At 59.2% G+C, this 13,112-nt stretch overlaps 1 protein-coding gene across 7 annotated transcripts in view; it reads left to right on the plus strand.

Moving 5' to 3' along the window:
• The window catches only part of SHANK2 (SH3 and multiple ankyrin repeat domains 2), a 517,908-nt gene that overhangs the window by 354,258 nt on the left and 150,538 nt on the right, over nucleotides 1-13,112 (plus strand). For all 7 annotated transcript variants that reach the window (XM_047775007.1, XM_047775012.1, XM_047775005.1 and 4 more), the window contains one exon: nucleotides 12,354-12,436. In XM_047775007.1, coding sequence (XP_047630963.1) covers nucleotides 12,354-12,436 — 83 coding nt within the window. The remainder of the gene's footprint in view (nucleotides 1-12,353; nucleotides 12,437-13,112) is intronic.

A 13,112-nucleotide genomic window follows, 5' to 3' on the forward strand; every position in this document is an offset into this window, starting at 1 on the left:
GCCCTTGTGCAGTCATATTAAGGATTGCTTGTGTAGAAGAATTAAGACTTGTCTTAGCTCTTCTTATATGTAGGTTCATGTGGGTTATCGCAAGGCACGCACATACGGGGATTATTTGTATCAATTCAGGTGTCTTTAGGACTGGCAGGTTGTGTCTTTATCACCTATAACCCTCAGGCCCAACCCGGCCCACCATTTGTTTTTGTAAATAAAGCTTTATTGGAACACGGCTCTGCCCACTCATCCGCATCGTGTCATGGCTGCCTTTGGCCACATGCAGCAGAATGAGTAGTTGCAACAGGGACCGTTGGGCCCAGAACACCTGAAATACTGACTCCCTTTACAGCAACCTCGGATCTAGAACCTATGCAGAGCTCCTTTCAAAGGGCTGGTCAGTGTGCTCCGTCCACCTGAAAACGTGTCTCCTTCCTTCTTGAGTGACTTCTAGAACTGCCCCTTCAGTGAAGGCCCTGTCCATCCAAGCCTCAACCCTTGGAACAAAAGCAAGAAGCTCCTGTGGACGGGGATTGGTGATCTGGAGTGGACGGGAAGGGTGGCCGGGCTCTCCCCTCCAGCCAGGGGCTGGCCTGGGTCTCTCATGACCTCTCACCTCCAAGGTCACCGCCACCCCAGGTGGGCCGGTGGGACAGCTGGGGGTTCAGGGCAAGCCCTCCAGCCCCAGGCCCTGCCTGGGTTCTGCCTCCTCCCCAAAGCCACCCGAGATCTGGTGGTATAGCCGGACGCCCACCTCCCCAGAGCGACCCGGGAACGGGGCTTGCCACAGGAACTCGAGTGCCTGCCCCGCAACCCACTCAGCATGGTCTTTTTGGACAAACTCAAGATGGACAGATGGGATGGCTTGGCCTGTCATTTTCACCAAAGGAAGAAAAGTAACCACAGCTCCTTCCTGCGCTCCCAGCAAAATGCCAAGCTCTTGTCCTATTCCCTTGGTTTTGGGTTTTTTGTTTTTTTGCTTTTTTTTTTTTAAAGAACGTTCAGTTCAGGGTCAAAGGCCAAGGTTGACACCTTGACCCTGCCCCTGCATGCGTCACGTGACCCTGGGCAGGCCCTTCCCCCAACAGCTTCAGGGACTCGGAGGAGAAGGACCCCACCCTCCCAGAGGGTGGCTAGGGTCTCAGGGGAAGCAGTGTGCAAGAGTGGCTTACACGGGCTGTGGGCACCATGCTCCCTCCTGCAGGTGGGGGACCTGGGGGCCTCTGTCTCTTCCTGGTTTGCGTAGGACCAGCCTGGTTTTAAAACCGAAAGCCCCATGTCTCCGGAGACCCCTCAGACCTGGGAAGCCCAGGACAGTGGGTCGCCCCATACGTACCACAGGCCGTGCGCCAGAGCCCCGGGCTGAGGTTTGATTTGATGAGTCAGCGAGCATCATTTCAGCACCTGCTGGAATGTTCTTCCATTTCACAGACGGGAATACCCAACCCCTGAGTGGCAGAGGGTCCCGTCTGCCAGCCTTTGCCAGAGCCAGGACGAGAAAGAGGGCCTTCTCCACATAGAAGCGAGGTGGGCAGGGCCAGGCCGGGGTGGGGAGCAATGGAAGGCACCCCCGCACTACTGGGAGGGTCAGATGGTGACATATAAACGTGCCAGAGCTTCAAATACAGTGAGCGAGGAGCGGAAAGTAAAGCAGAGGGAAGGGCAGAGCACTTGGGACACAGAAGCCGTGTCTGGGCTGTAGGAGAGGCTCTGTGCACAAGTGACTTCAGGACCCAAACAGTGATGGAGTCTGACTCGTGAAGGCCTAGAGCGGCACCCAGGGAGAGCTCGGGTGTGAACAGGCACTGCAGTGGGGATGAGGTTGGCCCGCTGGGGAGCAGAGGAGAGCAGTGTGGCCGCAACAGGGAGAATGAGAAGCATGGGTCAGATCACAAAGGGTCTTAGCCATGGTGGGGAATTTGGATTTTTTTTCGCCAAATCTGATGGGAAGCTGTAGGAATATTTTTATGTGACAAAGATATGATCTGTTTTAAGATTTTTATAATCAGGAGTGAATCAGCAGAGGCTTAGCAAGCTTTCACGGTCCTCAGGTGAGAGGGATGGGCCCTCAGAATAGGGGGAGGTCAGGACGGATGTACAAATGCCAGCTGTGTCTTGGCGCTCCAGCTGATGGCACTTGTGACAGGTTGAGAGGGAACAGAGGCCTCAGGAAGACTCCTTGGGTTGGGCCAATACCTGGCTATTCTGCGTCCCTCTCGTGTGGGTCCCAAGGCTTTTTTCTCCAGTCCTGGAACCCGGGGCATCTTTTCCCTGGCCGCCGGGGGCGGGGGCACCCTACGAGGCTGAACTCCCTGCTCGTCTGGTGACACGCCTGCAGCCATTGCTCATGAGGGCAGCACGCAGCGTCTACACAGGCAGAGCCTCAGGTGCTCCTGCCAGCTTTGAAGCAGAGCGAGGTGCCTGGGTGCCCCTACCACCACCACCTCGCGGGTCCCCGCCTCTTGGTTTTGTGACACAGAGGAGCGCCCTGTAAGCGCCCGTGAAGTCCGGACAGGTGCACCTGACTTTATTGCATGTCATTGTGCTTTTTTTAGCAACTGAAGGCTTAGGGCGACTCTGGCTCGAGCCAGCCTATGGGCGTCATTTTTCCAACAAGAGTCACTTATTGTACCATGCCCCTGTGTCCCGTTTCGGTAATTGTCACAGTATTTAAAACTGTTTCATTGTTCCTGATCACACATCGTTGACGTGATTCTCATTACAAAACGATGACAACTCACTGAAGACCCAGATCGCGGTTAGCATGTTTTAGCGATAAAATACGTTTTGATGAAGGTACGTACGTTGTTTTCTTAGACAGGATGCTTTTGTCCGCTTAACCGGCTGCGGTGTGGCGTAAACATCCCTTCTAGAGGCGCTGGCAAACCGAAACACCGCAGTCGCTTTACTTCAGTGGTCTGGAACCAGACCCGCGTACCTCCGGGGTCTGCTCATACCTTAGCAGGCAGGGCGCCTGGGGAGCTCCGCTGATGTTAAGGAGATTCTTTTACGTAGGGAGCACGTGCAGGTATTTCGGCGCTTAATGTTTGCAGAAGGAAAGTCCAAGGCCCTTTCTCACTAACTGATAGAGCCTGCCACCCTCTGTACACCACACCTGCCTGCCTGCCCTGAGGACTTTCTTTCCTCTTTTATTTATTTATTTATTTATTTTTTTTGGTCTTTTTTGGGCTGCACCTGCAGCATGTGGAGGTTTCTAGGCGAGGGGTCGAATTGGAGCTGTAGCCACTGGCCTACACCACAGCCACAGCAACGTGGGTTCTGAGCCACGTCTGCAACCTACACCACAGCTCACGGCAATGCTGGATTCTTAACCCACTGAGCAAGGCCAGGGATTGAACCCGAGTCCTCATGGGCACTGGTCAGGTTCATTAACCACTGAGCCATAGACAGGAGCTCCATCTTTTTTTTTTTTTCCCTCTTTTTGCCTTTTTTCTAGGGCTGCTCCCTCGGCATATGGAGATGCCCAGGCTAGGGGTCTAAGCGGAGCTGTAGCCGCCAGCCTACGCCAGAGCCACAGCAACACGGGATCCGAGCCGCGTCTGCGACCTACACCACAGCTCAAGGCAACGCTGAATCCTTAACCCACTGAGCAAGGCCAGGGATCGAACCTGCAACCTCATGGTTCCTAGTCAGATTCGTTAACCACTGCGCCACGACAGGAACTCCATCTTTCTTTCTTTCTTTTTTTTTTTTGAATTGAAGTAGAGTTGATTCGTAATGTTGTGTTAGTTTCAGGTGCACAGCAAAGTGATTCAGTTCCCTGTTTTTTTTCTTCTTTAGTCCTTTTCATCCTAAGTTAATCCAGGATATTGACTCGAGTTCCCTGTGCTACACAGTAGGTCCTTGTGTTTATCTGTTTTATATACAATAGTGTGTATCTGTCAATCCCAAACTCCTGATTTCTTTCTTTGAACCCCATTTCTTACCCCATTGGGACGTTTCAAGGCCGCAGCTGACATCCGTGTGTTGACCTCCAAGGTCACAGAGCGGGTGTGGCGAAGCTGGGACCCCCTCCCCCGTCCCCTGGGCCCTTCGGGTTCCTCGGTGCCCTTCTCCCTTTTAGGTCACATTCCGTTCATCTCCGCAGGGCGCGGTGATCACCTCCCTTCATTATCCTGAAGCCACTTAAGCTGTGTCTTTTGTCTTCTCCACCAGCCATTCTTGGCAGGTAACACGCCCGTGGAGTGCTTAGGAGATGCTTTTGGGTGATTTATTGCAAAGTAATGAGACAATTTAATTTGAATCAAGTTCTCTGCACATTATTGCTTCTATTAGGAAAAACGTGTATCGCTTATCATGTTAGCAGTGCGGTGGGAGACGTGTGGTAAGCACAGGCGGGCGCGTTCACCACCGGCCGTCGAGGAAGCGGCTCCTGTAAGAACACATCGCCTCGCAGCCGGGGTCTGGGCTCCTTGGGGACGGCCCAGCGTCCCCACTCATGCCGCTGAAATGACGCCGCTCCAGCGGTAGGGCTCCCGGGCTCCCGGAGCAGCGTCACTCCCGGGCGCGGTGGCCACAGTCGTTATCTCCCCCATGTGACACCAGAGCACCCAGATCGCCTGGGGCCTTGCGTCCCCTGGGAATTAGGGCAACCTCCTGCTGGCAAAGGGCTGGGCGGGCCAGTGCTCCCTTGACCCAGAAGCAGGAAGCAGGATTCAGGGAGCAGCAGCGTGTGTGGCCGAGAGCCAAGAGGTGCCCCATGGGTGGTGAGTGACAGGTGACTCAGGAAACCCCTCCTGCATGCTCGCAGCCGCCAGCCCTTCTCACGGACTGGGCCTGGCCCTGCCCACCCGCAGAGTGGCCCTCTGTGCCACCCTGTGGCCAGGGCCGCCGCGTGAGCCAGGCTGCCTGCCCGTGCCTGGCATCTCTGCCCAGCCAGCACACCTGTTGAGGCCCCTGACACTCCTGCTGGAAGAGCCGGGCCTCTGTTTAGCCTCATCCCCCCTGATTGGCAGAGCCTGGAAATTTCTAGGACAGCCACTGCCCTTCCCAGTCCCTGGAGGTCCCTCTTTCTAACAGTGTCCCAGTTCCTGCCTCCGTCGGGCGCTGTCACCGGAATGCATTTCCTCGGGGCGTGATGGAGACACGGCCTCTTCCTCTCGGGCTCCGGGCTCCGGCTCCCGCCCTGGAGGAGTCGGGTTCCCCCAGTGCTCCAGGAAGGAGCTTTCGAGCTGACACACACATGCCAGCCTCTTTCAGGATTTTCGCAGCGTCTCCCCCCATACACGGTCGCCCCCGTGCTCACCCCTCCCCGGCTTTAGAAAGACCCCCTGGGGCCCTGCACCCTGAGCTCCTGCAGCCCCAGCCCAGATGGAGTGAGCGCATTCCTCACACCCCCCACCCACGCTCAGTGCACCTTCTCACCAGACGCATGTGGGCAATTCCGCCCTTGAACCCATTTGCCTGACCTCACGGCAGTACCCCTGCGGCTCCTGTGACCTCTTCACCTTCAGCCACGTATGAGGGAAGTCTCTCCAAGGGAGAAAAGCTGCCTCGCAGACAGTTTCCACGAGCAGGGATGCGCGATGGATGTGAAATCTAGCCAGTAATGAAGCGACCCCATGTTCGATTTTGGAGACACTTAATTAAACGCAGGCTAATTTCCGTGTTACTTGCTGTTTGGAGCGTGGAGCCAATGGGTTTCCTTTGCCAGCTCGCAGACAAGTATGTGGGGCCCCCAAAGCTTTGAGGCCACCGGGGGACTGGGCCACGGGGTCCAGTTGCCACGATACCGCTGCTGCCTCTGTGCCGGCAGCTCCGCACCGCTTTGCACAGGGGGCCAGTGCTGCTGACTGAGGCACCGCGTGCCCAGCATGTAGGCCCCTCCCTGACCCTCATGCTGCCGCATTTGTCCCGCCCGACGTCTTCTCCTGCCGGGAGGAGCCAGGCCGAGCTGACAACCCGCAGCATATAGGGCTTCGCGCTGGTGCCTTGGGGAAGCTGGTCCTTGGGGAGTGATGGAGGCACGCCCTCTTCCAAGGCACTTCCGGGTGTGAACTGTTCAGCAGGCAACGTGGCTGTGGGACAGAGTTCCTGCCACATCTGTAGGTCAACCTTGGGTCATTCCAGCGGGACTCAAACCTGGCTGGGAAAAGGGTGGGGCAGGGAGAGTGGCCCCGCTGCTTCTATTGTTGAAGCCTCCTGCCACCCTGCCGCATCCGCTGGCCCTGTGTGTGCAGGCGGCTCATGCCCGTGGCCTAGTGTATCGGCACCTCCTGCCTCTCAGCTGTGCCTCAGAGCCTTAACCCCTGTGGTCCCGCCCCTGGCTAGGACGTTCTCCTCTCCCTTTTCCCCTCTGCAGCCTCCCAGCCCACTCGCTCCTATGCATGCATTGGTCCTCCTCCTCCAGGAAGTCCTCTTCTAGTTCTCACAGCACGGGACCCCGCACACCTGAGTGCCAGCTGGGCTCCTGTCTGTCTCCCCAGCTGCCTGGTGTATGAGCTTCCTGATGTCACAGTGACAGCTAACCACAGACAGAGGGGCCCCAAACAGCAGAAATGAATGAATCTTCCCCCATTTCTGGAGCCAGAAGTCCGAGGTTAAGGTGTGGGCGGGAGCACGCTCTCGCCAGAGGCTCCCCGGAGGGTCTTTCCTCCCCTTTGCAGATTCTGGTGTGGCCAGTGGCCTCCGTGCTTCTTGGCTTGTGGCCGCATGCATCCTGTCTCTGCCTGCCGCACGCAGCCTCCTCTCCCCAAGCCTGTCTCAGCCGCCGCCTCTTTTCTCTTATAAGGACCAGTCATTGGTTTAGGCCCCTCACTAAGTCCAGGACGATGGCGTCTCGGGAGCCTTAACTACTCCTGTCTGCGCTGACCTTACTCCCAAAAAAAGGTCACATGTACAGACACGGGGGTGGGGGCACTGCCATTCAACCTCTTAAACCTGACGTCTCCATAAGGGCCAGGCTGGGTCTGGTTTGTTCTCTCCCAAAATGCCAAGAACCAAGTCCATCTCCTGACAGCTAGCAGGCAGATATTCAGGAAGGAATGGCTGCAGGAATTTACTAATTAACATGGTCGCTTAACCATCGGCCCCCGAGCTTTAGGCCTATAGACCAGAACCCAGCCCCACTGGAGCAGGAGAAGTGTGGCTGTTGGTCTCGACAGGGTCAGATCCCAGCTGGGATCCTGAGAGCCTGGGTGCAGCCATCTGGTCTACCCCAGCAGTCTTTGTGTTCGAATTTCAAATGCCCGCCGCCATCCTTCCCATGTGGTTCAGGACAGACAGAGAGCCGTCCTGGGGCCACACATGCTCATACATCGCGTCGGCTGGGGCCTGGCTCCCTGTTTCCACCTTCTCCAAGGGAGCTTGTTCAGGGACTGACAGATCCTAAATGCCAGCTGTCACCACTGGCGCCTGCCACCTTCTGGACCCAAGTAAAGGGCAGCCTTCCATGCAGGCTGCCACAGTTACGGCCACCTGAGGCTCGACCGTCTGTGGTCTTGCAAGGCAGACATCCAGCAGGAGCATCTTTGGGTCTGCCAGCAGGGTGAGGCCCGTGAGGCCCTCTGTGTGGCCGACCGGTTTCCCACAGCCCTCCTGCCTCGCTCTAGGTGTGTACAGCAGAGTGTGTGGGACTCTTGTGAGAACGTGGAACCCTTTAGTCGTCTCTCCTGTGTGGTTCCCAGGAGCTGTGTCTCCCAGTATTGATAGGATTCTCTGTGGATCTCTCCTGATGCCGCGTCCTGCAGCCCATACCCCCAGGTAGACCCATGTACGGGGCACCCCTTATGTTCTCCAAGGCAGCCAATGGCCTGTACGCCATTTTTGCATGAGCTAGAAAGATGTCCCTACTCCTTTAAGGGACTTGACTTCCAGCTGAGCCGAAATTGCCACACTAAATATGTGGTTCTCTGATGGCCGTGAGTGTGATGGTATCCTGTGTAGTTGTACTATGTACAACCTGCACAACTGTCCTTGGCAGGGCTGAGTGCCCGCCCCCTTTGCCTTCCATAGCTCCTGTTACAGGAAGCTGCTGGTGGAGGGGACATTTGGGGCACATGGAGGTGCTCTCCTGTCCTGTTCAGTCATGTTTGAAGAGGGTACAGCTGCATCGCATTTTTTGTTTCATCAACAAAGGCAGATAGAATCTCACCAGCAGCACGCAGTGTGCCGTGTAGGGAGATCCAGAGAACAGGGCGTGATGTCCGCTCTCCAGGAGCCCGCAAGTGAGACGGGCCTCACCAGAGGGGAGAGCAAGGCTGCAGGGGACCCCGTGGCGAGACTGTGTGGTGGCCTCTCGTTGGGAGGGCTTGGGATGGCTCGCACGCTATTCAGCAGGCCTGCCGGGCGACTGGTACTGAGGGTGGGGGCGGCTGGCAAAGGAAACACAGACTGGAAGGCAGTGGGCACTCCAGAGGCCCAGTGCGTGAAGACAGGGGTAGATTGTAAGGCCAAGGTCGGGGCGTTGCAGGGAAATGGCCCAGCCAGATGGAGGAGGCTCTGGTGAGGCGGTGAGGCTGGGCTGTGACCTGGTGCAGGGCGAAGGTCCAAAGGCAAGATGCGGAGCGGGTGGGTGTGATCCCCTTGGGGCCGGGCTGTCTGTTTCCCTAGACCCCGCCCCCAGGGGCCGCATGATGACTGCACAGCAGGTCGGAACTGCAGGTGCCCAGGCCCTGCCCTAGTGAGGCCAGGTCTCTGCATCTGGGGAGCGGATCTGCTAGCACAGGGATGGGGCGGGCCGGGGCCAAGGTTCGAGCCGCTTCTGGTTCTTGGGGCGTGGGCGCAGCTCTGCCGCTGTGCACAGAGGCCACATCTTCCAGGCCTGGCCAGGGCCGGCATCTGGGGACCGTTTTCAGGCTCCGTAAACCAGCCGAAAGAACCCCTCCACGAGGGTCTCATCCGGGAAGCCTCCTGGAATTTCCCAGTCTGATCCCATGGAGTTGGTCGTGCCCTTTGGACAAGCTTCCCTGTTTTAAGGGAAGGACTCTTTTTGCTCGAGTTTCCCACTGCTTTGCATGGATCACTACCAAGCTCGGAGGTTTCTAACGGCCTGGGACTGCCTTTCCGCTTCCCGGGCCGAGCCAGCTGCATGCCGTAGGTGCTCCATGATGCTGAGCTGCCCTGCCTCTGCGGGCGACAGGGAGCTGGGCACCATCCAGAGACCTCTTCTGGGGACCCTGCGGTCTCCCTTGTCTCCACGCTGTCTTCGTGCCCACTTTCCTCCATCCAGAAACACCGAGGCACTTGGCCCCACGCACAGTAATCAGCACGATGAGGTCACTTTGCTGGGATATTTGGCCGGTGGGGACGCTGACGAGGGCACTTTCCCCTGTTGTGAGGGGGTGGCTGCCCTCATGTGGGCATTTTAGGGGCCTTCCTTCTTGCCCCCACTTTGCAGGTGGGGAAGCTGAGGCTCTGAGAAGCTAAGCGGGTAGATGCCTGTGCTGGGATTCAGACCCAGGTCTGGCTGCGAGTGAAAGTGCGACAGGTGGTGATGGGCCGGGGGCTGGGGCTGTTTAGATCCTGAACGACTGCTCGAGAGAGACGTTTGAGTTGCCCTTCACATGGGAGACTAAGGAGTCTGGCATTTTTTCAGCAAGCAGGGTGAGAAACCACATATGGATCAGGGGCGAAGTGGGGGAAGCCACGCGGGTCAGGAAGTCCTCCCAGCAGGTTAGGGACCGCTCAGAGGCTCGGGGGGGGGCTTGGGAGACGGGCTCTGCCCTGCGCCGGGAAGGGGTTCCTACAGGAGCAGGAGGGGTCGGCACATGTAGGCCACCAGCCCACTCCGGACAGGTGCTGTTATTAACATGTGCTGCGTACCTGCGCTCAGGTGGGCCATCTCGCTCACTTACCCTGAGGGCCACAGGATGTTCGCTGCTGTTATTGCCACTTGGCAGAACAGGACCCTGAGGCCCCGAAGGTCAGAGTGACCTTGGGGGTCAGAGCAGAGCTGGGATCTCCGGGTGATCCCTCACCCACCACGCCCCTGCCGTCAGTAGAGGGGGAGACGACCAGTGTCCAGCCAGCCCACTGCCTCTAACAGGCCCCCAGTGTGGGGGACAACGGTGGGCTCTGTGGGGGTTGTCTGCCAAGCGGGTGGAATTGGCCAACAGAGACTGGGGGTCAGGACAGGTGCACCTCGGAGCTGGGCAGAGGCGGGCACCGGGGACCATGTGTCCCTGCAGGAAGTAGGTTCAGGATCCTGAGCTGGCATGGTCTCCCCAGAGTCTCAGGGGCTGCTGCTGCAGGGGGACAGGCAGGAGCAAAGGACGTGGCTTCAGCAGCCTGGCGCTGGGAAGCCTGGCCCTGGGAAGCAAAGTGGCAGCAGGTGCACTTGGGAAGTTCAGGTGGGAGGAGGTGGGCCGCCGAGTCTGTATCTGGTTGGCGGAGGCGTGGGATGGAGAGGCCTGGTAGAGGGTCCCTCACTGAAGAGCCCTGCCCACCCAGCTCCTCCCCCTCTGCTCCTCTGCTTCCCCAGTCCTGGCTCACTGCCAGGTGGTTCCGGATGCGGTTAAAGCCATGGCTCCCAGGGGCTCTCTGATTCCACTGCACGCGGCTGTGGGTATCGCCCCATCAGACCTCACAGGAACCCCAGGAGGCCTGTGGCTTGTTGTCACCACGTTGTGATGTGCGGGGAAATGGGTTTAGAGAGCTAGCGTGTGCCCTCCCACGGGCTCTCACACCCTGGACTCCTGGCCATGCTCCAGCCCTCAGTCCCGTGGGCTGATTCCCCCAGGCCTGGGGCTCTCTGAACTTGGCAGGCCGACCCAGAGCCCAGGGGCTAAACCCACCTCCCAGGTTCAGAGACCACCCTGGACCGGTCATCCTGGATTGTGTGGTCTGCCTGTTGTCAAGGTGTGTGACCCGCTGTGCTGGCCCCTTCCTGGCAGACAGGGTCACGCCTGTGAGTTCTCTTGCGTGGCCGCCCTCCGATGCGGAGGTGGAGGGCTGGGTGGCGGGTCAGGACACGTGTCCTCTGCTCTATCCCCCCTCCGGCAGTGGAAAGTTCTTGGCTGCTGTCCAAGCACCCCTGTCCCTCCTCCTCCTCCCGGGGACCCAGGTGGGCACGTGGGGGCCACATGCGCCCTGCAGGTGGCCAGTCCAGTGGGGGCAGAGCTGACCTTCACTACTTCCAGCCCATGGGCATGCTGCTGCCACCGCCCCCCTCCCCCTAGACAGGGGCCTGCTGGATTGGGGGTGGGGGGCCTTCCTCCCCACCCTGTCCTCCCACGCCAGCCCCTTAGGACCCTGGAGACGGCCTCTCGGGGCTGCCGCCCGCCCCTCCTCCTCCCGCTCCTCCGCAGCAGCCGCCCCGCCCCTGACTTACTTCCGGGGCAGCCGCCGGGCTCCTAGAAGGATGCAGCCCCCGGAAGGGGGGAGGGGCGGTGGGGAGGTCCACCTCGGTCCCGCGCCCGGGTCCGCGGGCGGCGGGGCGACCATGTGGCGACGGGCCCTGGCTGTGGCCGGGGATGGTGGGAGGCTTTGGCCGCCGAAGCAAAGTTGGAGCTTTCGGGTTTCTTTCCTTTAAAAAAAAACAAAAAATGCTGTGCCGGGGGGCCGCTGCTGTGGCTTTCGAGCGTGTCTCCAAGGGGGAGCCCGCAGCCCCCTTCTCCCGGGCCCCACAGCGCGTCGCCCCCTCCAGGAGGCCGTGCCGGCAGCGGCTTCCGTGTCACTGGAGTGACCTGCCCCCTCCCGCTGGAAGCCCCCGCCCGTCGGCCGCCCCCTCCGCCAGCCTGCGGTTTCTCTGCGCGGGATGACGCCGAGCTGCCGCCGCCGCCGCCGCCGCCACCGCCGCCGCCGGTGGCATTGTGGGCTCCGCGGATGATCGAGGGGGCCCCCGCGTTCACCCGGACCAGAGGGAGGGGTCTCTGCGCCTGCGGGTGCCGGCTGGTGCAGGCAGCACCGAGAATCGGATGGTGTTTTCAAAGCCCTTCAAGAAGAAGAAGAAGAAGAAAAAACCCTGCCGCCTCATTTCTCCTCCGGCTGATTTCAGTGCGCTGCCCGCCTGCTGCGTCCGGCCCGGGCTCCGGAAGGCGCTGCGGCCGTGCCTGCGGGCCACTTACTTTCCCGGCGCTCGGGTGCCCGGAGCCAGCCCGCCGGGCCCTCGCTCGGCGGCCGCCCCACCATGTATGACTCCTGCCTCCCGCTCGCTCCCGCTCTGCCTCTGCCCGGCCCCCCCCTCCGAGCCCCACTGCGCGCCCGCCTATCCCGTTAGCCTGCCCCCCAGCTGCCTTCGCTCCTCCTGCGCCCTGCTTAGCTTCCTCCATGCTGCCTGGATCCGGCGAGCTGGGGTGATTAATTGGCTGGAGGATGATGAACGTTCCCGGCGGAGGACCGGCCGCGGTGATGATGATGGGCCACAGTAATGGTCGCTGTCCCCGGAATTCTCTCTACAGTGACTGCATTATCGAGGAGAAGACGGTGGTTCTGCAGAAGAAAGACAATGAGGGCTTTGGATTTGTGCTCCGAGGGGCGAAAGGTAAGAGCAGCTGCTCCCCGCCTGGGGGCATTCACGCGCGTGTGTGTGTGTGTGTGTGTGTGTGTGTGTGTGTGTGTGTGTGTGTGTGTGTACGCCTGTATGAAAAAATGCTCCCCAGCTCCGAAAGAACGCTTTTTCCTGGGGGCACTCGGTTGCTAGACAACTGTGTGCTCTAACATTCTTACTCAGAAAACACTGGGGCTTCCTTGAGGAATATTTTTAATTTTCTGGACACAGCATTGCTCTGAACGTGCTCGCGCGCTCTCCCCCTCCCTCCCCCCACTCTTTTTTTTTTTTTTTTTCAAATCCGTGGTTTCATCCCTGTTTTGTGCTTTACTTCAGCCCGATGGTGGCTGGGTTTGGAGCTCCTGGTCTCAGATTCCCAGAATGACTGGGGCCCGAGTTTTGGGGATCCGGAAACTGCCCCGTTCCGGGAGTGGGCTTCAGCTCCGAGTGCGGCAGGCGTCCGTGCGCCCGCCTCTAAGGTGACTTTGCAAAGGAAACGTGGCAAGATGGTCCCCTCTGCCGTGGCCCAGCCGGCAGCACACACGTCACGTGGCCGGTGGTGGGGGGCTCCGGGAACGGATTCCACAACAGGGCACCCAGCACCAGCCCTTCTCTTGGGGGCTTCCGTTCCAAAATAAAACAAAATGGCATCACCTCCCCAGGAGAGGAG

This window comes from Phacochoerus africanus, chromosome 4, assembly GCF_016906955.1.
Source record: "Phacochoerus africanus isolate WHEZ1 chromosome 4, ROS_Pafr_v1, whole genome shotgun sequence".
Classification (NCBI taxonomy): Eukaryota; Metazoa; Chordata; class Mammalia; order Artiodactyla; family Suidae; genus Phacochoerus; species Phacochoerus africanus.